The 23,489-nt window shown below is 46.1% G+C and overlaps 1 protein-coding gene across 10 annotated transcripts in view; it reads left to right on the forward strand.

The window, feature by feature from the left end:
- Sif (guanine nucleotide exchange factor still life) overlaps positions 1 to 23,489 on the forward strand; it is a 309,147-nt gene that overhangs the window by 40,926 nt on the left and 244,732 nt on the right. For all 10 annotated transcript variants that reach the window (XM_077684357.1, XM_077684363.1, XM_077684364.1 and 7 more), the window contains exon 2: positions 10,576 to 10,857. In XM_077684357.1, the coding sequence (XP_077540483.1) occupies positions 10,751 to 10,857 (107 nt within the window). In that variant the 5' untranslated portion in view covers positions 10,576 to 10,750. The remainder of the gene's footprint in view (positions 1 to 10,575; positions 10,858 to 23,489) is intronic.

A 23,489-nucleotide genomic window follows, 5' to 3' on the forward strand; every position in this document is an offset into this window, starting at 1 on the left:
GACGAGACGTACACTGTAAAAACAATCCGTAATTTTACGGACAAATTACGGACCGGCAGATGGCCCTACTAAAACAGAGCCGTGTTCCGTTTGATGCAGAACAAAGAAAACACCCGTAATTTAACGGAAGTGCTCTCCGTCCCTCAGTATACGGATGCTCTCTCCGTTACACGTCAAACGGAATATTTTTCTGCTTTGCAAAATGCGGGCGTTTCCTCTGTATGATGCGAAACAGAAACAAATCAGTATGTTAATAAGTGCAAGAAATATATTGTCGTGTCGATCGTCGGGAATCGATCGAGAAGCGAAAACTGCGCCCCGACAACATTCGTGGCGTAACGAATGCGGCTCTGTTTCGTTAGTGTCTAAAGTGTAGTTAACTTAGTGAGGACCATGAGGCCCATACCGCTCAACACGAGCGCTGTATCTTGTCTTAACGACGCTCCGGCGACGTCGCTGCCCCGGACCTGCAAACTGCACATGCGTGTGTGACCGGCACACTTGTAGAAAATATAAGGTCATTTGCGTGCAGAAGCAGAGTTGCGGAAGGTAATTTAGCTCTTAAGGAATCAATATCGGCTGAAGTATTTAGCCTAAAGCTTAAAACCAAAGCACAGCAAGCACTATTCATGCAGTGCGAAATCGCAGTCGCAGCCAGTCACACACATTTTTGCGAGCGCTTTCTCGAAACAGCGGAGTTGATGGCGATCAACTATTGTGGGGGCTTCGCGGAACCTTACTGCGCAAGCGCTATTTAAGAAATCGCACTTTATCAGCGAGGAAATCTGTAAGCCAGCTAGTAAACACCGATGTACGGCACTCGCAGGGTGGGCATCCATGTAGTATACAGGTTGTTCGGCACAAATGCAGCGTTCGTGTGGTGGTGCTCTGGTCTCGAGCGTCGTGCCCTTTCGATCAACGTCGCGGGTTCGATTCTTTGTCGAAGTATTTTTTTTCTTTTCTGAAGGTTCTATGAATTACGGAAATACGGGCTTTTTGAAACGGAGCGTTTGTTTTGTTACGGCCGTCCCGTACTACGGAATGTCCATTCTTAAAATTTTTTGCGTTGTCTAAATTACGGAAATGTGTCCGCAACATTTCACCAGCAGCTTTCTCCGTAAAATTGGCCATTTTTTTTACAGTGTAGAACAGTTTGATGAGCTGACGATGTCGGCGTGACGGGCCACGTCAATGCCCTCAGGACGTTTGCAGCTACAAAAAGATTTTAAAAAGAAACCCTCTGGTTATTCTAGTTTGTAAGAAATTGTGAAGTACACAAAAAGTGTGAATTGTTTGCCCACGTTTTGGTTCAAATTTGAGAAACCGAAAGGGAAATTTCTTTGGTATACACAACGCGGCGAACGTACATGAATTTGCGCACATCCAGACACACAGCGCATTTTTATTTATAAAAATAAAATGGACCAGGAAACCGAGTGAGCACCCACAGTTCAGACTCAGTACACGGCTAAGACGTCGCGCTGCAGAGCCCAGGGACGCGGGTGTGCTCTCGTCTCCGGCAGTTACTTTTCTGATGGAGGTGAAAAACGAACGCGCTTATGTTGTGAGATTTTCTTATAAATCCTAAGGCAGCCTAAATTCGTTCGTAACCATACGGCGCGCTTCATAACCCACGTGTAAATTAAACATTTGTTTGTAACAAAGTAAGCAGAAATGTGGCTTCTGGCTACAAAACTTCATGTCTTGCTCGTGCTGTTGATTTAAATCGTTGAAAATAGATACAACCAGTTGAACATAAAGTGAAACTCAAAGAAAACACAGTCACGTTCCCAATAATGGTACGGCAATGCAAAGTTCTACTTGAGTGGTCAACAATTCTTCTTATTAGCAGTTGATAGGCAAATCAGCAACTCATGGGCAAAGGTCGGTTGTTGGTATGGTTTGTTCACGGTTATAGACGAGAAAAGCATAAATGAAGGAAATGGAAGATGTCCTTGTTGTCCGAATTACGCTAATTGGGAGCTTTAATAAGAACACGCGGTCAATCGGAGATGCACAAATCGGAAACAATATGACATCGGTGAGGTAATCCGCACCGGTGACGTTGACGGCATTTTCAACATGACCCTTGTAGGGGCTATAGTTTGGCTTTCTTCTGCGCGTGAAACTGTGGAAGTGCTGGCCATATGTCCCTAGGGTTGGCGTCCACGTGTGCACTACGCACAGGTAGGGCAGCGCCTTTGATCCCGGGCGGCGGTGAATGGATACCTAGCGGCAGTAAGATGCGGTCCGCAGCCATCAATAGATGCCCGTAGTACGTACCCTACCTATCTCGTAGGCAGTAAGAACAATGATCAGGAAATATGAATTTATAAGAAAGCGGTGAGCCGCTGCGCCTCACATATTTGCTTATGCATGAAAAAAAAAAACAAACAAACAAGAAATCATTTTTTATGGCGTTTAACCCTAAATTTATGTTTATTTTTTATTCAGGATACAATAACCCCTTTTATGACGTCACACCTTACGTTTCATGTTAGTAGTTCGAGCTTTCGACCCGTGAATGGTAACATAAAAAGCTACCTGTAAAGAAAATAATTTAGAAGTTTTGTCTAGGCGTGTAGTCCGTCGTACTTGTGCGCCCTGCTTTTCCGGGCCAGTGCAACGCTTCTTAGGCGCTCTTGAAACCTCACTGCGCGGTTCGAAAAGAAAAGTTGAACATGGTGGCTCTCGTCTCGGAAAACGTTGCGCGTGGCACGTTGACGGAGTTCCAAGTGAGACCAATGACAAGCCGGACGGAAGTCGGGCAACACGACGAGCAACCAAAGGAAAAGACCTGCCGAGTGCAAGGGGGAAAAAAATGTAGACATAACACGAGTTGGGACACCCACCCACCCACACGGGCGCAACCCGGCGGACGCCAAGGCTGCTTCAACGGGGCACGCGGAGGTGGTCGTCGCGACGAATAACGTGGCACGAACGCGGCGACAGAGAAAAACCTGCACGTTCTATTTCGAGCCCTCGCATGCAGCGAGGCGCACCAGAGGGTGGCTTCTTTTTTCGCCCTCGTGCCAGCAGGCGAGAGCCCAGCTTTTGCTGGAAGGACAGGGCCGGGCCGTTCGAGAGCCCGCTCTCCCTCTTTCCCACTCCTCTGGTGTGTGGAAAAACCAACATTCCAGGGTCGCACCCTCTCTCCGCTGCTGTTCTCGAAGAATTCTCATCCGGCTACGCCTTTCGCGAGCGCCGAGCAAAGAAAGACTGAACGATAGAGAACGAGATAAAGAGAAATGAAGGGAAAGGAGTGGACTGTACGCTGGTCGGGTAAATAGATGTAAAATGCCCGCAGGCGCCTGGCGCGCCTGCGGGGAGGAAAAAAAAAAAAGGCGAAAAAGTACGAACGAGACGTGTGTGCCCACTACAGATGAGGGGCCCTGCGAGAGAAGAGGTTAGGCACTGCGGGGGAGATCTGGCTCCCTATTGGTCGTTCGGGCGCGCCTGAGGTGCCGCTGACAGATTGCAGCACTCGATAAGCAAAGATGGTTGCGTCACTTAGGGCGCTATAAAGGCCACTGCCCACTCCCGCTCTGTTTGCGTCCTGTCCTCTTCTTTGCCTCTTTTGTTCCCTCCATTCACCACCTAGAAGGACAAGGCCTTGACACGCAGGTTCGGTTCGGTGATCTCTTATCAAGGAGTACGTATTAAGATGCAACAGACATGAAAATGAACCAAAACGCAACAACTAAAAATTGAGGAGAGCAACTAGCTGTCATCAAATAGTAAAAAGAAAGGGAAGGCGAAAGGGGGGGGGGGGGGTTGTCACGAGGCTTCGTACTCTTGGTGACGTCGCTGCCCTGACGACGGCCTTCTTAACCCTTTTCCCTGACCGCCTTCGCGTCCCTCCATTTTTGTTGTTTTTCGCGGCTGTCAGTGTCCGAGCTGTCGAGTTTTATCACTTGTGTCGGGCGCGCCGCCTGTACGGGGCGATGTCGAAGGCTCTCTTGTTCCGCGAACTAAACTACCGCCGGAGCGAGCGAGCTATTCGTCTTGCTCCGTGAGATGCGGACGACGCCGTAGGACGCCGGGGAACGCCGCAGGAGAGAACGCCGAGAAGGGAAGGCGAGCCAACAAACAAGGAAACGAGGGAAGCGGAAGGGGACAGTTCTGAGGACTTTTTGAGCACGGGTCGGGCGTTTTTTCCCCTTCTTCCCGCTTTTTCCATGCCGTTCGGAAGCATTTCTGCGTTGTTACGGCGTTATTTACTCGTTTGAGACACAGCGTATTAGATGAGAATGACCGGAACGGTGTCGCGTTGACAGCTTTCGCACGCCGGATCTGACATTACAAGCGCGGTGGGTTGATAGAAAAGAAACGTGAGGGCGTACCGTTGTACACAGCGGCGCGGCTACATGCATTGGCGATGTCGAAGTGTCGTCATGTTGGAGTCCGGGCGTTAAGCTTTTGCGCCGCACAGCGCAAAACAAGATAAAAGAGAAAGAGGACAAGTCTTTCAAGACCCTGAAACGATAAGCCGTGTGTCTTTTTCGGTTTGTAGGTGACGTGATGACTGTTAGTTCAGCGTTCGTCGACAAAGTGGCTCAGTAAAGGATGGTACGGTACCATCAGGCTACGAACTGTTACTGCTTGGGTTTGTGCGAAAAATGACATGGTAATGTACACCCTATCATGGAATCCATTATTTGTCTTCGGTACAGTCTTGAAAGAAAACTACTGACTACGTGTCCTGCTTATTTTGTTTTACATGTATCGAACCGTATTAGTTACTTTGTGTTAATTCTTTATGAGTTGTGCGAATTGGAGCTATTACAAATTTTACTCCTTTGGTTCAGCATTTCTTCTGGGGATTCTTTTTTTTGTTTCCTGCTGCGTGTCACTTCTATCAAAGCGCTGGAACAACTTCATTTCATTTCGCTGCTTTCACCTGAGGCGTTTTTTTCTCTAAATGAGCCAGATACAGAAACCGAAACTGAGTCGGATAAAGCTGCAGTGACAAGAAGAACTCGGCAACTTTCCCCTAAAAAAAGGGGTGGCTAGAAAATAGTTTAGATAACGCCCTGAAAACGTGTACGCTGGTCATAGTTCGTACCGAAAATGACTGAGATCCTGCTGTTTCATGGATCAAAATGAGCGGGATGCATTGGCCCAATGCGAGTTTGCTTTGGCTTGGGTGTTCAGACTGTTTCGTGGATGTTTTCGGTAGTTTTTTTTTTTGCGTTTCGGAGCCGGCCTATTATGAATTCAGACGGCAGTTGGGAGATCGGCGAAAGATCTGTCCACAGATTTCAACGAAGACGTGAACGAAATGAAACAGAGATGTGAAACAATGATTTTATTTCGTCTCCCCCGTTCATGCGAAATAATTGTGGTTATATTTTTTACTGCTATATTTACCGTTTCAATACTTACCTAAATAGCCGCGGCTTACAAGCACTGGAAAATGCCCCCCTCCCTCCCGCGCGCTGGGAGGGGAGTATGAACCACTTCATCAAGGTGAAGATTAAGATATGAGCAGCCTTCTTGTGTGAAGCGTTTTAACAATTTATGGCAAAGCAATGAAGAGCTTGCTTACTTCGTTAGTGCCTTGACGTGTGCCCGAGATAATTAACCAGGGAAGAATCCGAAAAGAGCAACTAATGGTTCCAAGAGGACTCACCAGCTCTCCATGTATAGTTCTACTGTCCTTGAGGCCCTGTTCATATTTTTAATGCCTTTTCCACCAAAAATCAATCGGAAAATTCTTGAAAGCCAATTTAAATAAAGTTTTTATAAGAATGCGACATCAACTTGAGTGTTTCAATTCGATATGAACCAAATGCAAGCGTATGACCCCAATATTGCTCAAATTCGTGGCATACTTTTTAATTACTTGTGACCATGAACTTCGCCTAGCTGACATGTAAAATATATCACATAATAGTTTTGACGGCGCTGCATTAGCTTCGGTAACAAACTTCCGCTTGTTTCTCAAATTCGGGTTAGGTGCATCTGGTTCAATTCGAAAAAAAAAAACGCTTCACTTGGAAAGCCGTTGCTGTAGGTAGGACTTACCGAATGAAACTAAGTTTTAATTCTAACGTCTATGTAGATAGGTTTCACCTATGATAAAATCGTAACGTTGCCTTCTTTTAACGCGAAAGTGTTTATTCCGGGATTCATGAAGATTTCACTCACGTCATATCCGTCACGGAAGTGACGCCGTTGCGACGAAGCAGGCGGCCTGCAAAGGGTGCACCCCTGCACACACGGTCTTCTTGCGGGGAAGCAACCTTTAGTACTAAGAGCACGTTATACTTAGGGCCGGGTTTTATATTTTCCGGGTTTTATATTTTCATATTTTCCGGGTTTTATATGTTTTATATTTACCTGGTTTTATATTTTTCCGGGTTTTATATTTTATATTTTCCGGGTTTTTTATGTTTCCGTGTTTTATATTTTAACACGAAAGTGTTTTATGCCGGGATACACCAAGACTTCACTGACGTCATATTCGTCACGGAAATGACGCCAGTACACCTTTGCCGAAGCGACCCACCAGCAGTACGTCGCTCGCCAAGCACACCCACAAGACAGGCGCCGACCCGCAAATCACGCTCAGCTGCAGATTTCGCTGCACATTTCACTTTCGTGTTTTACCGATTCCTGTGACAGAGGAATCAACCCCACAGTTTTTTATTTTTTTATTTCCTGTTGAAAACATTCCGAGAAGCATGAAAAATACCCGGAATAAGCTAGAACGGGGAACAGCAAGTGTACGACTTACGTGATAATAAAGCTAAAAAACTAAGCTGTCGTCAGCACTGAGGAACCTGGACTCTCGGCGGCCATTTCCGGAGGAGAAGATTCTGTGCCACTGGCCTTCTTTGTCATCCGCTCAGAAGGCGACTAAGGAACTCTTACGACCTTCTACGGGCGACGAAATTAAGCACCAGACTATAGACTGAAAGCCTCCAGTGTCACTCAGTGTCAGTGCTTCAGCGCTGGGCATATGGGTCTGCTCCAACTTTTTTTCATTCCGTACTTCCTCTTTTTTGTCTATTTTCCCTTTCCCACGTGCAGGATAGCAAACTATATGCTCTAGCTAGGTTAACTTTCCTGCCTCCCTTCTACACCCTTCCTTCCTTCCTTACGATCCCTTCCTAAAGAAAGTTCAGAGAAGTGCGAGAGCTTCCTCCGATCTAAGGGAAACGCGTCCAATCGATCGTAAAATTTTCAAAGACCGCAAATCGCAAACGAGGAACGATCCCATGCGACCATTTTTAGCGCACTAAGCAAACGCATCTACGAATGATCTAAAAGTGTACCGATACGTGGTTTACATGATAAAGGTATACTATGGTGCTCCTTCCTCATGATCGATGCGTGCGTTGTCTTATCTAGAACTGTTTCATTTTGGCGATTTCTGAGTTACTGTGTCGACACAATGGCAACCCGGTTTCACGTGCGTGCCGTGTGTCCAGAGTTTTTGGTCGACCAACCGGTCTATGTGTAAATGCATTAGTTTCTTGACAGGATGCCATCGGTCCCACTAAGAAAGCTTTCGCTTAAAAAAATCTTATATAGGTTGGTTGGAGAGAATTACCAATAGCTAAAGACACGCAAAGAAATTACTCGACGCGCAGCCACCGGTCAGAAAAAAAAAATGTTGCACTGTCGTTATTATTGAAGAGTTGAAGCAGACATCAGCCGTAGAATGACAAAGTTGACGATTTGTCCAAAACGCTGGCGCAGGTAGCGCGTGTTCAATAACCTGGATTTCAGGCTTTTATCGGTTCTTTTTCCTACATGACCTCTGTTTGGGCGTGTTAAAGAGACCCTGCAACACTTTTTCAACTTTTCTTGAAATTTTAAATGCTTGCAGAGCGTAGTTACCCTGTTGTGTCGTGGGCGACGGCGAGCTACCTGGGCAGCGACGGGAGCGAAGGCGCGCCGCGCCGGCCCGCGCACAACGCAGAAGAAAAGAGTGCTTCCTCGCTCTTTGAACCGCAGACAAAGAATGATTTATTCAACATGATGACGACACAACCACACACGTATACGCACGTGATTGGAGCATTACCATCACGTGCGTCCCACCGCAACGACATCTAGTTACAACCCAACAACACAAGCGCACACAGTGCGCGGGCGCTCCACCAGAACGCGCCACATATTCCACACACCCAACACACCCAGTACTTAGATTAAGGAGTCGCAAAGTACCTCTGCCAAAAGTTACTGCTGTATGCCCATGAGATAACTTGTAAACTCGCCAAAAGATGTCTCTCTCTTTCGCGTGCTTGACGTTCTTCGACAGCTCGAATTACATCACTAAGCTCATGTAGCGGTTGTTGGCCGGTTTTCCTTCAGTCGCAGCAATGAACGCTTTTCGATAGCAACTTAAAAAAAAAAGCACAAAAACAAAGCAGGAGTGGATGGCGTATCTGGTGCGACGAGCAAATCACGCCGTTCCGCTCCGTGCTGGTGATAACTACAGCTTTCGCAATGGTTCCTGACGCGAAAGAAAGAGTGAAAGCGCTTATCGAAAGTGTTGCAGGGTCCCTTTAAGTTTATTATTGGCACAACTTATACATTCTTTTCTATTAAAATAAATCTCGGAATAGGTTAACGCCTTATTATTTAGGTCATGATTTCGCACTGATGTTCAACTTCTTTCAAATAAGCGAACAATTTTTCCGCCTGAGCTTGCGTTACAAACTGAGGGACCTATTTATAGTCCATGCTCGTATGTTTTCGTCTGTTTCTTACTGCGTGGGAATTGATTGCTTGACTGAGTGATCGATTGAGAGAGAGGCAGTAAATGGTTGATGGGAAGAGCAGCATGTGATTTCGTCGAAAGTGATATTCAATGCTTACGTATGTGCTTGAGTTATAAAATTACAGAGGAAAGGGCATATAATATTTATTGTCTAGCTTGAGGAAATTTACTTTAAAAAGTTCTTTTAGGCGATACACTGAAGGAGTCGTCGCTAGTGTATGAGGCAACCTAACAGAGACCATCGGGAAAGAAGGAGTAATACCTTCATTTAGTTATATGTCACACCGGACTCTTTGCAAGGGCTTTTGCATATTTTCTGTAATGGCACGGGAAGTAGCAAGTTCATGGGGACCATGAGCAAAGTGAGGACATACTAATATTATGTCATAAAGTTATTATGTCACTCATATTATGTCATAAAGTTATAAAATTATTTCATATTATGTCATATTATGTCATATTATGTCAAGTGGGGTATTTGTATTTTACAACACTTCTTTTGGAGCCCAACCACTTCTAATTGCATCCTTCTATTATTGGCCCCAACGCATCTCTCGTACCAGTGGCACTTACAGTTGGTTACCGCGTACTGGTTGTCTACTAGTAGCAGGCGCCACGGCTGGTCATTATCCTCCAACCACGTGAAGCGGAGGAAAGATTCAGTAGAAACAGCCAGTGAGGGGTCGTTGTCATGGCAACACTCCCACTCGGTCGCTGATGAGCTTTCTGCGCCGACAGGGCGTCGTCGCCTGGATGTCCTCTTTAACAGCTTACACCGGGAAGAAGAACAAAAAGAATGATCCAGGATTCCTCCTCCGGGGCTAAATGAAGGACAAGGTCGCATGCTCATAGCGTTACGTCAACCGTACATTCTCTAACAACCAACGCTGACCATTGTGAAGCGCTGTTTAGTCACAAACACACTGCGTCATCTCTAAGCAAAGCAACAGTACGACTGTCTTTTTCATAGGAGGCGATGTATGACTCGCTTCAAGTAAAATCTCTCTGAGCGCACGTGACCTCGTCGTTAAATCGCTCCACCAGAGCCCAGCCTCGCCCCCAGTAGCAGTTGGGGTTATGCAGTGAAGGTAGCAGGATCGACTCTCGGTCGCGACAATATTTGCGACATATGCAGCTGCAAAACAAAAAGTCTAGGCAGGCTTGCACTCATTCGCAAGACTTGAATCACGAAGCGGTTGTAGGTGAGCATTGACGTACACATAGGTATTTTCAGTAGCATGCCCTGTTTTTCGGTTCGCGGCCTCTTCTTCGGCCATGCGAACTATCCGCAGCCGGGCCATGCTGAGAACTGTGAAGACGTTGCGCGCGAGGTCTCTTGTTCTATACTGAGCGCATGCGCACGACGATGCCAGCTCTAGCGCGAAGGGCTCTCCTACGATACTGCGCGCACGCGCACGCTCCTCTCCAGTGTTGAGTCGGCCGCTATCACGTGTCTGTCCGTTGTAGAGTGGGTAATGCGACAGCTGTGCGACGCCTACGGGATAACGTTCCTCGCGGGGAGTTTTCGGCGCGCACGAACCTCGAACTTACGGCCAGTAACAACAGCTCCGCTGCTAAAATGCCAGCAGGTGCCATATTTCGGCGCCCGTTGAAGAACCCCAGTTCCAAACTAACCCGTATGGCTCTCCACTCAGGGGCGCTCCGCAGTCCCGATTCAAATTCCGCGCCTAGACCTGCTTGACGACAACTTTATGCCTCTTCAGGAGGCATTATTGCTCCGGTGTTGTCTCAGTTGTGTGCCCGCGCACTTGTACACAGCAGTCCTATGTCAGCGTTTATCGATTAACCATTGAATCTTGGTCTCTGTTTTCCCTTTGCAGAGAAGCCCTGCGGCGCAGCCGACCGCGGCAGAGCGCAGGGTCGGCGGGTGGCGGCGGCGTGGCCGAAGGAGGCGGCGGAGGAGGCGGAGGCGGCGGCGGAGGCAGGCGGCGCAGCTGAAGGGCAGCAGCAGCAGCAAGGAGGGGTGGTGCCGGAGGGAGCCGCTGACGGGGGGCGATGGGCAACAAGCTGAGCTGCTCCTGCGCGCCACTCGTCCGCAAGGGCTACCGCTACGAGGACACGCCCTGGCAGAACACCCGCCGGAGGGACGGACACCTGCTCCGGTGAGCGAGGCCTAGCGAGACGCATGGTTTCGGAATCGCGCTGCGCGCTCTTACGAGGAACGAGGCCGTTGTTCTGGGCCTCAAACTCCCTCCTCTGTGGTATATACGCCGCGGATCACCTAGGGATCGTTGCTGAGGGGTGGGCGAAGGGAGCAGAGAGCGAGGAAAGCGGAGAGGTCTGACGGCATCTTGTCTCTTGTATGGTACTCTGCGGCAGGAGGGGGGGGGGGGGTAGAAAATGAAGACTCTAAATGAGGCAGGGTGAACAGATGAAGATATTTAGTCTAAATTGTCCCAGAGATGCCGATGTCGTGCAGGTAACCAGAAAATGCGGCTAGCACTTTCCGGTGCCGAGCAAGCGTTCTGGATTTTAGTTGTCTCTGCTTTCTCTCCACTGGGATGTATTGTGTGAGCGCTTTTTGGTGCAAGTTGTTCACAACATTAGCCTTTACAGTATTTGTGACGGGGGGAAGCTTGTGAATAAGATATACGTGGTGATAAAAAAAAAAAAACAGGCATACCAAATGTTTTAAGCTTGTCAAATTTGTAGCATAAACTATCTAGCACTCAAAGGGAAAGAAATAGCCGCGATCGTGAAGGATAAGACCGGATCCCGATATGACGAATAGCAGAGAAGTGATACCGACAGTAAGAAAGAGCTTATAGATGCCGCCTAGTACTTGACAGCTTTGAAATCTGAAACATGTTAGCGTGGAATTTGCTGTGCACTTTGTTTTGGGAAAAAGCAGGGAACCTGTGAGAAGATGGGGATTTTTTAAATGCATAGCATTTTAGTAACTCACAATGTCACGCGGCGTTGGCGTGCGCTGTCGTAGTCCGCATGCGCGCCTTGTCGTAGTCCGCATGCGCGCCCTGTCGTAGTCCGCAGCCAGGAAGAAATGATAGTTTCCGGCGCCCGGTTTCGAACCCATGACGCCGCGGGCGGAACGTAAGGTGCCCGGCGCACAACCGACCGAGCCACGAAACCGACACAGACTTCGATGCACCGAACGCGCCTTATATCCTTCACTCATTTCTCGTTTGTTTCGAAAGCGCCATAAGTTGTCCCGCGCTTCCAAAAGATGGCGACACGGGTCCCGCGATCAAGAGATACGACTTGCCGGCGCACCCCCTCGGAAATGCTGTGCATTTGATCGTGCCCCTCGCGAGGGGGATGTCTTTTTTTGATAAGGGCTTTGCCAGATACCAGTACACATGATCTTGCAAGTCATTACTAAGGAGTGAACAGCGCGGAAAAAGACAATGAATTACAAAACCAGGCAATTGAGCACAAGGGTGGCTTTCCAACTAGAACGTATACTCAACAAGCTAGCGTAATTACATTCGAATTCAAATGATTTCACAGTGATACGGAAGCATGGTTTTTTCTGTATTTCTGTGACGATGGCCCTCACTTGCGTTATTGCAGGGCTTAACTGATGGTTAATTACGTAGCGGTGGGTTCTCAGTTCAGTCAACCACCAGATTGGGCCTAACCTGGCCTTCGTTTATTAACAGAAAAAAATGAGAGCCAGGGAACGAGAACGATATATATATATATATATATATATATATATATATATATATATATATATATATATATATTTATATATATATATATATATATATATATATATATATATATATATATATATATATATATATATATATATATATATATATATATATATATATATATATATATATATATAGAGCAAATAGTTGACTCACGATTAGAAACAAAAAAGTGGTTTACTAATGTTTCGACTAGAGGACCAGTCTTAATCTGAATAACATACAACCTAGAAGCACGCACGCTAATATATGTGCGCGCGTGCTTCTAGGTAGTATGTTACTCAGATGAAGACTTGTCCTCCAGTCGAAACCTCAGTAAACCACTGGTTTTGTTTTTAATCATGAGTCAACCATTTTCTCTAATATTTCTTCTGGCTCCTCGAGAAAGGTTTCTTCTACTGCTCATATATATATATATATATATATACAGTCGAACACGGATATATCGAACTCCAAAGGGATCGCGAAATAGTTCGATATATGAAAAATTCGATATAAAAAATATGGGCTGTGAGACCTCACCTGTGGCGTACGACCACTTACCGATCGGCGCATTCAAGAATGACAACTAATTCCGCACTAACGACGCAACAGGATGCTTTATTTTCGTGAAAAGAAATCGATGATCTTGGCCTGCTTCTTCGTCCTGTACATGGAATTAAAGACGCTGGTCTCGATCTTTTCGAGGCTATCCAGGTGTGACAGCCCAGTTCGTCCCATGTCGCCGCAACTACGTAGAATCAAGCTGAACGCAGCCGCCAGTTCCCCGGCGGAGTACGATCGTGTAGCCGCATCCTCGTCCGGACGATCTTCGCCACTCGAGCCTGGGTTCCTGCAACCGCAGCTACGATATCCTCGTCACCGACGCTCGCAACAGCCTAAACATTGATGTAAGCGTTCACGAAGTCGCCGGCAGACAGTCCGGCTGGAACAGCAGCCGGGAAAAGGGACCACAGCTCGTGAAACGTGTCGTCTATGCCCTATTCGTCGTCGTCGCCGTCTTCGCAAGCTTCCGAAAGTTCGGCCGTCACGAAGCCTGCCTTCCGGAAGCAGTTGGGCACGCTCTGCTTTACGATTTTCCAGCGACCCATCATCATGTGTATGGCCCCCAGCTGGTCACCTTTAAGCTCGGTGCCCCCACGGAGGTTCATCAAAAGCCTATCGAGGAGTCGCCTCCTGTACCCAACCTTGAACGACTTAGTCGAGCGGTCGAGCGGCTGCAGCCTGGCTGTTGTGTTCGGAGGCAGAAACTTGAGCTCGATGTTGTCGAGCTCGGAGGTGGTTTGGTTGGCCGAGCAGTTATCCATGAGAAGGCAAGCATGACGATCCGATGCCCCGGCTTCTGTCCTTGTCGGGTTTCAGCGAAGGCACTAAGCGGCCGCGGAAATCAGGGGTGCAGCGACTGCCGAAGTGCACCTTCCAGCTCGTGCGGTGTTCGATATACCCAATGTCGGGAAAAATACCGTTCGATATAAACGTACGAATTCCTATACTTTTACACAGAATTTTCAAGGGGATAATTCATGAGTTCGATATAGACAATAATTCGATATACCCGTGTTCGATATATCCGTGTTCGACTGTATATATATATATATATATATATATATATATATATATATATATATATATATATAAGAGAAGAAAAACTTCGAACAAGGTAAAAGCACGATTGTGGCCTACGTTTCAGCAAAGAGAACTTGCTTTCCTCAGGGTAATCTCTCGCCTGGCAGGCACGGTTTATATAGGGGTAGGACCCCAGGTGAAAGGAGAGGGAAAGATGGAAGGGAAATTGAGCAAGCTGATTTCTTCGGGAGTGTGTCGGGGGAGATATTGAGGGGCCAAGAAGGTTGTCTAGTTTAAGCCGTGAAGTAGGTCACACGGAAGTCAGCTGGTGGTTGATATTCGTGGAATTTTTGGAGAGAGGATGAGAGGGTGTTTATTGACCCTCCGCGGGGTTTAGGGAAAGGATCTCAGAACCGCCGGAAGCAGACCAGGCGGTGAGGGTGGGGTCCTTATCAGAAACTATCTGCAAGCCTCAGATCTGCAAAACTATCTGCAAGCCTTTGTTTTCTTTTTTCCTTGACCTAGTTAGTTTTCCCCCCGTCTCTAACTTTTCTTTTGACCTGAGGCTTGCAGATAGTTTCTGATAAGGACCCCACCCTCACCGCCTGGTCTGCTTCCGGTGGTTCTGAGATCCTTTCCCTAAACCCCGCGGAGGGTCAATAAACACCCTCTCATCCTCTCTCCAAAAATTCCACGAATATCAACCACCAGCTGACTTCCGTGTGACCTACTGCACGGCTTAAACTAGACAACCTTCTTGGCCCCTCAATCTCTCCCCCGACACACTCCCAAACAAATCAGCTTGCTCAATTTCCCTTCCATCTTTCCCTCTCCTTTCACCTGGGGTCCTACCCCTATATAAGCCGTGCCTGCCAGGCGAGAGATTGCCCTGAGGAAAGCAAGTTCTCTTTGCCGAAACGTAGGCCACAATCCTGCTTTTACCTTGTTCGAAGTTTTTCTTCTCTTGTGTTCTCTACCAATCTTCAAAGTTCTACTACTCCCTGGATTATATATATATTATATATATATATATATAAATATATATATATATATATATATATATATATATATATATATATATATATATATATATATATATATATATATATATATATATATATATATATATATATATATATATATATATATATATATATATATATATACTGACTTTTATGAATATTTGTAACAGTGAGGAGCATTTACAAGAAAAAGGGTTTGTTGTTTTCGTTGTAACGCTTTTACTAAAGAGGAAAGGCCTGAAAAGCCGCACTTAATGGAGTATTAAAGTCCTATTCAGTGTCACAGAACTTTGTATAATGAGGTGTAAATAGTTTTATAGTTTTTTGTGTGTATTGAGAGATTGAAAGGCGTTTTTGAGGCAAATAATCGGGCGATTGAATTTCATGCATGTGCGAGACGAATGCAGTATTGAAGAGCGAGTCACAAAGAGAGAGGGAGAGAGGGGAAGGACATGCCAGTTTCTTAGCGGTGGGCCGGAGGTGAGTATGACGTGAATACAGACTAAACCTTTTCTGGATGAGACGTGCCAGCAACGCGCGTGGCTTGAGGAGCGAATAAAGCTGCCAGAGGACGACCTCCGAGGACTGAAGCAATTTCATCGGCGAATTCCTGCAGCACAATATAATGGGCTCGAGCTGCTAAAAAAAAAAGAGAAGCAAGATACGGTCACTAGAGTGAAGATGGGACACGCTCCGGCAGTAACACCGGAATAGCGCCTCGGGGCATTGGGGTTGTGTGGCGAATCTAGTTTCCAGCACTGAGATGGGATCGGCATGTTAATAACTTCCCCGCGAAGGCACGGCATGCAGTGTATATCGGCTAAAGTTGGACGTGCTGTGCGCTGTTTTTACCCGCGGGGTCACGGGTGAATAGAGTATAAAGGAAAAGTTGATCTTCTTCGGGCACCCGGAAGGTGGGAACAGCGAGGTCGTGGGGAAACGGCCTCACACATCTCGGGAAAAAAAAAATCCACCTTCTCCACGTATATTTGCGTTTCACGGGTAGATAGTTTCGTCTCCCCAGTTCACTTCTTCGACTTTATTGTATCCGTTTGCCCAAGCCCTGCCCGAGGTCAGTGAGGGAAGTAGAGAGAGAGAGGGAGAATGATAATGAGGGGGAAAGAATCCGAGGGGAGAGCTGGCGATGTCGTGCTGTGGCATACGTTATTCCAACGGCTGCGCTGTCGGAAGCGGAGCACGTCGTTGCTTAGTTGACATTGCGGATTAGGGACGGCCGAGGAAGACCTCTACGCACGAGCGATGCCTCGGACCAGGGGGCGGAGGTTCGTTCCCGTGCGATCGGCAAGCCCCCGAGTTAAAGCTGCTACGGTCGATGCACGCAAAAAAGAAAAGAAGAGAGCTCATTGCAGCGAAGTTGGGTGGAGGCCCATTTGGCAGTCGTTGCTTGCTGTATGACTGGCAGTGTCCGCCGTGGGAACACCTTATTTCGAGAGTAGGGAAAGGTATTCTGCCTATACGGCAGTGGCTGCAACGATCTTGCTGAGTTACCTGCAAGCTCACCTGACGATATGTTTTTGACATATATATATATATATATATATACAGGGTGATCAAAGTTAAGTCGACAGGTTTTTTATAAATTAGCCGCTGAGCTGTACGAGAAGAACACCTCTGCTGTAAGGTTACGTACCCAGGGGGACACAGATTGAGGTGGTAAATATTGATGTCGGTGGCTTAATTAACTAAAATTGCATAATTAACTTTTTAGTGACTGCAGAAAACCAACATGTTTATATTGAAAAGTTGGGCGCAATCGTGTTTCTACACAGTTTCATTTGGCAGAATTTTTCTAGCGCATCTGTAATTCGAGATATCGAATTGCGAAATTTAATTGCCGTTTGCGTGATTACGCATGCAAGGCGGTGGCAGCCGGCGCAAAGCTCCTCCCTTTCGTGACGTACCTGCTGCGTACGAAGTTTAGTTTGACAACGGGGTGGAGGCATAGGCAAAAGCGATAAGTGGCACACTTATTGCTTTTATCGTCTTGGCTTTTGAAGTCAAAGAACAGCAGTGTGGTGTGACATGCGCAGTGACCTTTACCGGGTTACAGCTGGGAGCGGAAGATAATTTTACGGCACATTTTCAGTGCGGTTTGAAACCGCTGTGGGAAATTATCTTGTCAGAGTGTTAGCTTCTTGACCGTGGCCTGATGCTTTATTAGCGCTGCCCGTCGAACGACAATCAAGAAAAGCGTTGAGACCCGCTATGTTGCAATGGCTGCTTCCACCGGCACAAGGTATTCAACAGAAACAAAAGTTGACGTGGTACTTGCAATGGTCAAGACGGATGGAAACGCCCTGTTAGCGGCGCGGCTGTACGGGGCTCGGTACCCACACCGTCCACTTCCGTCTAGGTCAACGTTTATAACCACGTTCCGGCGATTTTGCACAACAGGCTCTGTCCACCGTCAGCGTCAGAAGAGTGACACCGTCATCAATGAAGATTTCGAAATTGATGTTCTCGCGTGTGTAACGTCTATGCCAGAAATCAGCATCCGACAGATTGCCAACGAGTCAGGACGCAGCTTCGGAACAGTCGCAAGAGTGCTAAAAAAGCATGGGTTGCATCCGTACCATGTTTGCCTTCACCAGGACCTAAGTGAGGCAGACTTCGAAAGGTGGCTGGACTTCTGCAATTGGGGCCTCATCAAAATTGAAGAAGAGAGTGACTTCCTACAAAGAGTAATGTGGACAGACGAGGCTCGGTTTTGCCGGAATGGCACCGTAAATGTTCACAACGCCCATTATTGGTCACAACAGAACCCACACTGGCTGCGACAACACAAGCACCAAGTTCGCTGGAGTGTGAATGTGTGGTGTGGCATACTAGGAGACAGGATTATTGGACCCTACTTTTTTGAGGGCAACCTCGACAGCAAAAAGTACACCCAAGAAATTCTTAGTATTGTCGTCGACAACTTTGCCTGCGATCTTTCCTTAAATGACTTGCGAAAGGTATGGTTCCAGCATGACGGAGCTCCACCGCATTTCTCCACCTCTGCAAAAAGATGGTTGGACCGCCATTTTTCAGAACAGTGGATTGGGCGCGGAGGAGCGATGTTTTGGCCACCAAGATCCCCTGACCTTTCTCCGCTCGACTTTTTTCTTTGGGGCTACGTGAAAGATCAAGTGTTCGCAACGGAGCCAATTGACATCAACGATATGAAGAACAGGATAACATCTGCCTGTGCGAGCATCCGACCAGAAGTACTGCGCAGAGTTACCCAGTCAGTGCGAGAGCGGTTTATGTTTTGCATTGCTGTCGAAGGGAAGCACTTCGAACATTATTTAAAGCACTGATACATTAATAGGTTTCCATAAAGACCCGGCAGTGGTGGGTGAGAACAACGACTTTTAAATAGTGCTACACCAATATTAGCTGGCCACTTCGATGACGCGAATGGTTGATCGACAAAAAACTACGACGTAATTTTGTCTCGGGCTGTCAGCTGGACTCATTAGCGCTGGAACAACTACTGTAAATAGCTCATGTAAATAGTTTATTGCTCATCCGCCTCTTCATTCTTGTCCCAATGCCACAGCAAAGAATTCATTAGCGTAGGCAATACCTTTGTTGATTTCAATAAAGATTTCAATGTTGAGAATTGAACACTGAATTTATTTTGGCTATCCCAAGTTAGCGATGTGACCGCTCATCTAGATACCATCACGCATGCGCAAAGCCTCCTCCTTCTCCCCCACACCGCCTTCAGCGCTGGATCCCTTATCTCGGTATTGCAGTTGCTACCATCAAGACATGCCGATCGGTTCCGTGTTTTGATAGCGGTTCGAAGAACTGCAGCTTGCGATACGCAAGCGGTGTCAGTTATCACATTTGCCTATGCCTCCACCCCGTCGTCAAACTAAACTTCGTACGCAGCAGGTACGTCACGAAAGGGAGGAGCTTTGCGCCGGCTGCCACCGCCTTGCATGCGTAATCACGCAAACAGCAATTAAATTTCGCAATTCGATATCTCGAATTACAGATGCGCTAGAAAAATTCTGCCAAATGAAACTGTGTAGAAACACCATTGCGCCCAACTTTTCAATATAAACATGTCTGTTTACTGCAGTCACTAAAAAGTTAATTATGCAATTTTAGTTAATTAAGCCACCGACATCAATATTTATCACGTCATTCTGTGTCCCCCTGGGCGCGTAGCCTTACAGCAGAGGTGGTCTTCACGTACAACTAAGCATCTAATTTTAAAAAAACCTGTCGACTTAACTTTGATCACCCTGTATATATATATATATATATATATATATATATATATATATATATATATATATATATATATATATATATATATATATATTATATATATCATCATCATCATCACCAGCCTATCTATGCCCACTGCAGGGCAAAGGCCTCTCCCATTATTCTCCAATTGCCTCGGTCCTGTGCCAACTGTGACCAATTTATCCCCGCAAACTTCTTTATCTCATCTGCCCATCTAACTTTCTGCCGCCCCCTGCAACGCTTGCCTTCTCTAGGGATCCACTCTGTTACCCTTAATGACCAGCGGTTATCTTGCCTTCGCATTACATGTCCTGCCCACGTCCATTTCTTCTTAATTTCTACTAATATGTCTTTAACACCAGTTTGCTCCCTGACCCACTCCGCTCTCTTCCTGTCCCTTAATGTTACACCTATCATTTTCCGTCCCATTGCCCGCTGAGTTGTTCTCAATTTAAGTTGAACCCTCTTAGTGAGCCTCCAAGTTTCTGCCCCGTAGGTGAGTACCGGTAAGATGCAGCTGTCATACACTTTCTTCTTCAGCGACAATGGTAGGCTGCTATTCATTATCTGAGAATGTCTGCCATATGCACCCCACCCCATTCTGATCCTTCTAATTATCTCTGCCTCATGGTTTGGATCTGGGTTCACAACTTGGCCTAAGTAGATATATTCGCTTACCACTTCCACTGCCTCGCCACCTATGTCAAACCGCTGTGCTGTCCCGAGGTTATTGATCATTACTTTAGTCTTCTGCATATTAATTTTCAGTCCCACGGTTCTACTCTGTTCGCCCAGTGCGGAAAGCATGCTTTGCAATTCGTCCCCCGAGTTACTTAGCAAGGCAACGTCATCAGCAAATCTGAGGTTACTGAGGTATTCTCCATTAACCCTTACACCCACCTGTTCCCAATCCAACGTTCTGAATACTTCTTGTAAACATGCTGTGAATAGCATTGGAGAGATTGTGTCTCCTTGTCTGACACCCTTTCTTATAGGTATTTTACTGCTCTCCCTATGGAGCATGATCGTAGCTGTAGACCCATTGTAGATATCCTCTAGTATTGTTACATAATGCTCATCTACCCCCTGGTTCCGTAATGCCTGAATGACTGCTAGGGTTTCGACCGAGTCAAATGCTTTCTCATAATCTATGAAGGCTATATATAGGGGTTCAGTATACTCAGCGCACTTCTCTATCACCTGATTGATCGTGTGAATATGGTCCATTGTTGAATAACCTTTACGGAACCCTGCTTGTTCTTTAGGTTGACTGAAATCTAAGGTTGCAGAAATTCGGTTAGCGATTACCTTGGTAAGTGCCTTGTTGACGACTGACAGTAAGCTGGTAATTTTTCAAGTCCTTCATGTCGCCTTTCTTATGAATTAGGATGATATTCGCGTTCTTCCAAGATTCCGGTACCATTGCGGTCATTAGGCATTGCGTATACAGGTTTTCCAGTTTTTCAAGGACAATTTCTTCGCCATCCTTCAAGAGGTCTGCTGTTATCTGATCCTCACCAGTTGCTTTGCCCCCTTTCATTTCTTTCAAAGCCTTCCTTACTTCTTCGGTCGTTACTGGTGGGATGTCTATCTCCTGTGAACTACTGTCTCGTTCGGCATTATCCTGTATGTCCTGGCTACTGTACAGATCCCTATAGAACTCCTCGCTCTTCGGCCACTGTGATATATATATATATATATATATATATATATATATATATATATATATATATATATATATATATATATATATATATATATATATATATATATATATATATATAGAAAATAAGGGTTGGCAGTCAAGAAAACCTCGGAAAGCAAAGGGGAGGGTGTGGTGGGTCACAGAAAGAGATGAAGAAATTTTTGAGTCGAAAAGAAAGTGGTGAAAAAATGCCCGCCGGGTGGGATCCGAACCCACGACCTGGGTTCGGATCCCACCCGGCGGGCATTTTTTCACCACTTTCTTTTCGACTCAAAAATTTCTTCATCTCTTTCTGTGACCCACCACACCCTCCCCTTTGCTTTCCGAGGTTTTCTTGACTGCCAACCCTTATTTTCTGTCTTATTTCACGGAGCCCCTCATTTCCCATTTTCTGATTCGCTATATATATATATATATATATATATATATATATATATATATATATATATATATATATATAAGACCGAAATAAGTGTTGGCAGTCAAGAAAACCTCCGAAAGCAAAGGGGAGGATGTGGTAGGTCATCGAAACAGATAAATAATTTGCAAAGAAAGTGGAATATATATATATATATATATATATATATCAAGGTTGCAGTCGTCATAGCCAGTGCTATTCGGCTTTTTTCGAAATATTTAATAGGGCCGAATGACGTGTGCTTGTCACGTTTCTTTGATTCATTGATAAATAAGCGAAAATATAAGTCGAGAAAAAATCCGCCGTTTTTCCGGGAGCGGGACTCGAACCCACATCTCCGCATAACCGGTGCGGTGCGTTCGCCATTACGCTATCCCACAGCGGCTTCTCTCTCGACTTTAAAGCGCGGTTTATATTTACAAGAGCTCTGAGGCCGGTCAACTTTTTTTCTCGACTTATATTTTCGCTTATTTATCAATGAATCAAAGAAACGTGACAAGCACACGTCATTCGGCCCTATTAAATATTTCGAAAAAAGCCGAATAGCACTGGCAATGACGACTGCAACCTTGATATGTATCTTTACCGAGTCCCTCGTCCCGTATCTATATATATATATATATATATATATATATATATATATATATATATATATATATATATATATATATATATATATATTTATTTATATATATATATATATATATATATGTGTGTGTGTGTGTGTGTGTGTGCATAAAACGACTGCGTAGAACTCTGCAATAATACACATATTTATATGAATACTGCTACCTTTACTATTACTGTTACTGTTTCTAGTACTACTGCTGGTAATAATAATATTGTAACGTGGGGGCAGAGCAAATGTCTCGAACCATGGTTGAAGATGAAGCGCTGTATTGAAATGCAGAACGATCCAGCAGAGATTGTCTAGTGTTTTGTCGTTTCTTACACCATGTCCGAAACAACATGCATGCTCACGCGAGAGCGAGGACCGAACCAGGAGAAGTAAGTGTAAACACGACAAATGTCCTGCTTGATTTACCTAAGGCCGCGCAAACAAGAAACTCTTCGTGCGCGAGAGCGAGGAGCGAAAGAACACGCTGATAAACACATAGACGGCGTATTTGGCAGTCAGTGCAGGCAGCGATCTCCATACTTGACGCCCTCCGATCGAAACACGTTTTCGTTTCGGAGAAATCGAATTTGTGCCGTGAATTCCGCCCGCGTATTTTCTTTCTTTATTTTTCAGACTTCAAGAAAGACGTATAGATTTGTAGATCTGTCAACTTTGTTCATGGGCTGAAAAACCCTGCCCGTAGGGCAACAGCTAGGAGAATCACTGCGTGCGTGCATGTGCGTGCGTGTGCGTGCGTGTGCGTGCGTGTGTGTGTGTATGCGTGTGGGTGAGTGCGTGCGTGCGTGCGTGCGTGCGTGCGTGTCAGTCACCTGAATACTACCGTGGAGTTAGCACGGTGATGAATGACCATGTTTTAAAAAATGATAGCCAGTCTTGAGGCGACTTAAACGTGATAATTTTGGTCTGTATATCGGTCTGTTCTTCCCTCGATTCAGCCTTTCAAGCCAAAAGTTGAAACTCGTTGTCAAAAAGAAGTACTTATAGGCAGAACTGGTCCGAACTACTAAATATGCTGTCTTACATGTCCCCATAATTTAGCGCAAAGAGAACGCCAGACACTCTGAAGCAAAATGTAAGTACAGTCATGGACACTTGAAATAGGAACCGCGGAAGATAGGAAGATACCGGTGCCGTCACCTGGCAGTGGCCAGGCAGAAGAGACGGACATGCGCAGTAGAGGTGTCGGGAGCGAGAGTGCGTGTCCCACTGCGATATGTTGCCCTCTCCTAGCTCGCATGCTTGCCTTGTCGCACGCCACGAGAGCGCTGATAAACAATTCTGTTAGCGATGCGGGGCCAGATAAATAGCTCAGGGCACTGTGTGCTGGTAGCCCATGAACACCCGCTCCCCGTCTGCGCCGGCGTCACATTGCTGACATATCTTGGCATGTGTGGTGCAGTAATTTGTGCAAATAACGATGGACATTTGGGTAAAGCCCAA

The sequence above is a fragment of the Haemaphysalis longicornis genome, unplaced genomic scaffold (genome assembly GCF_048455015.1).
Source record: "Haemaphysalis longicornis isolate Haplotype H1 unplaced genomic scaffold, Haemaphysalis longicornis Haplotype H1 scaffold_9, whole genome shotgun sequence".
Classification (NCBI taxonomy): domain Eukaryota; kingdom Metazoa; phylum Arthropoda; class Arachnida; order Ixodida; family Ixodidae; genus Haemaphysalis; species Haemaphysalis longicornis.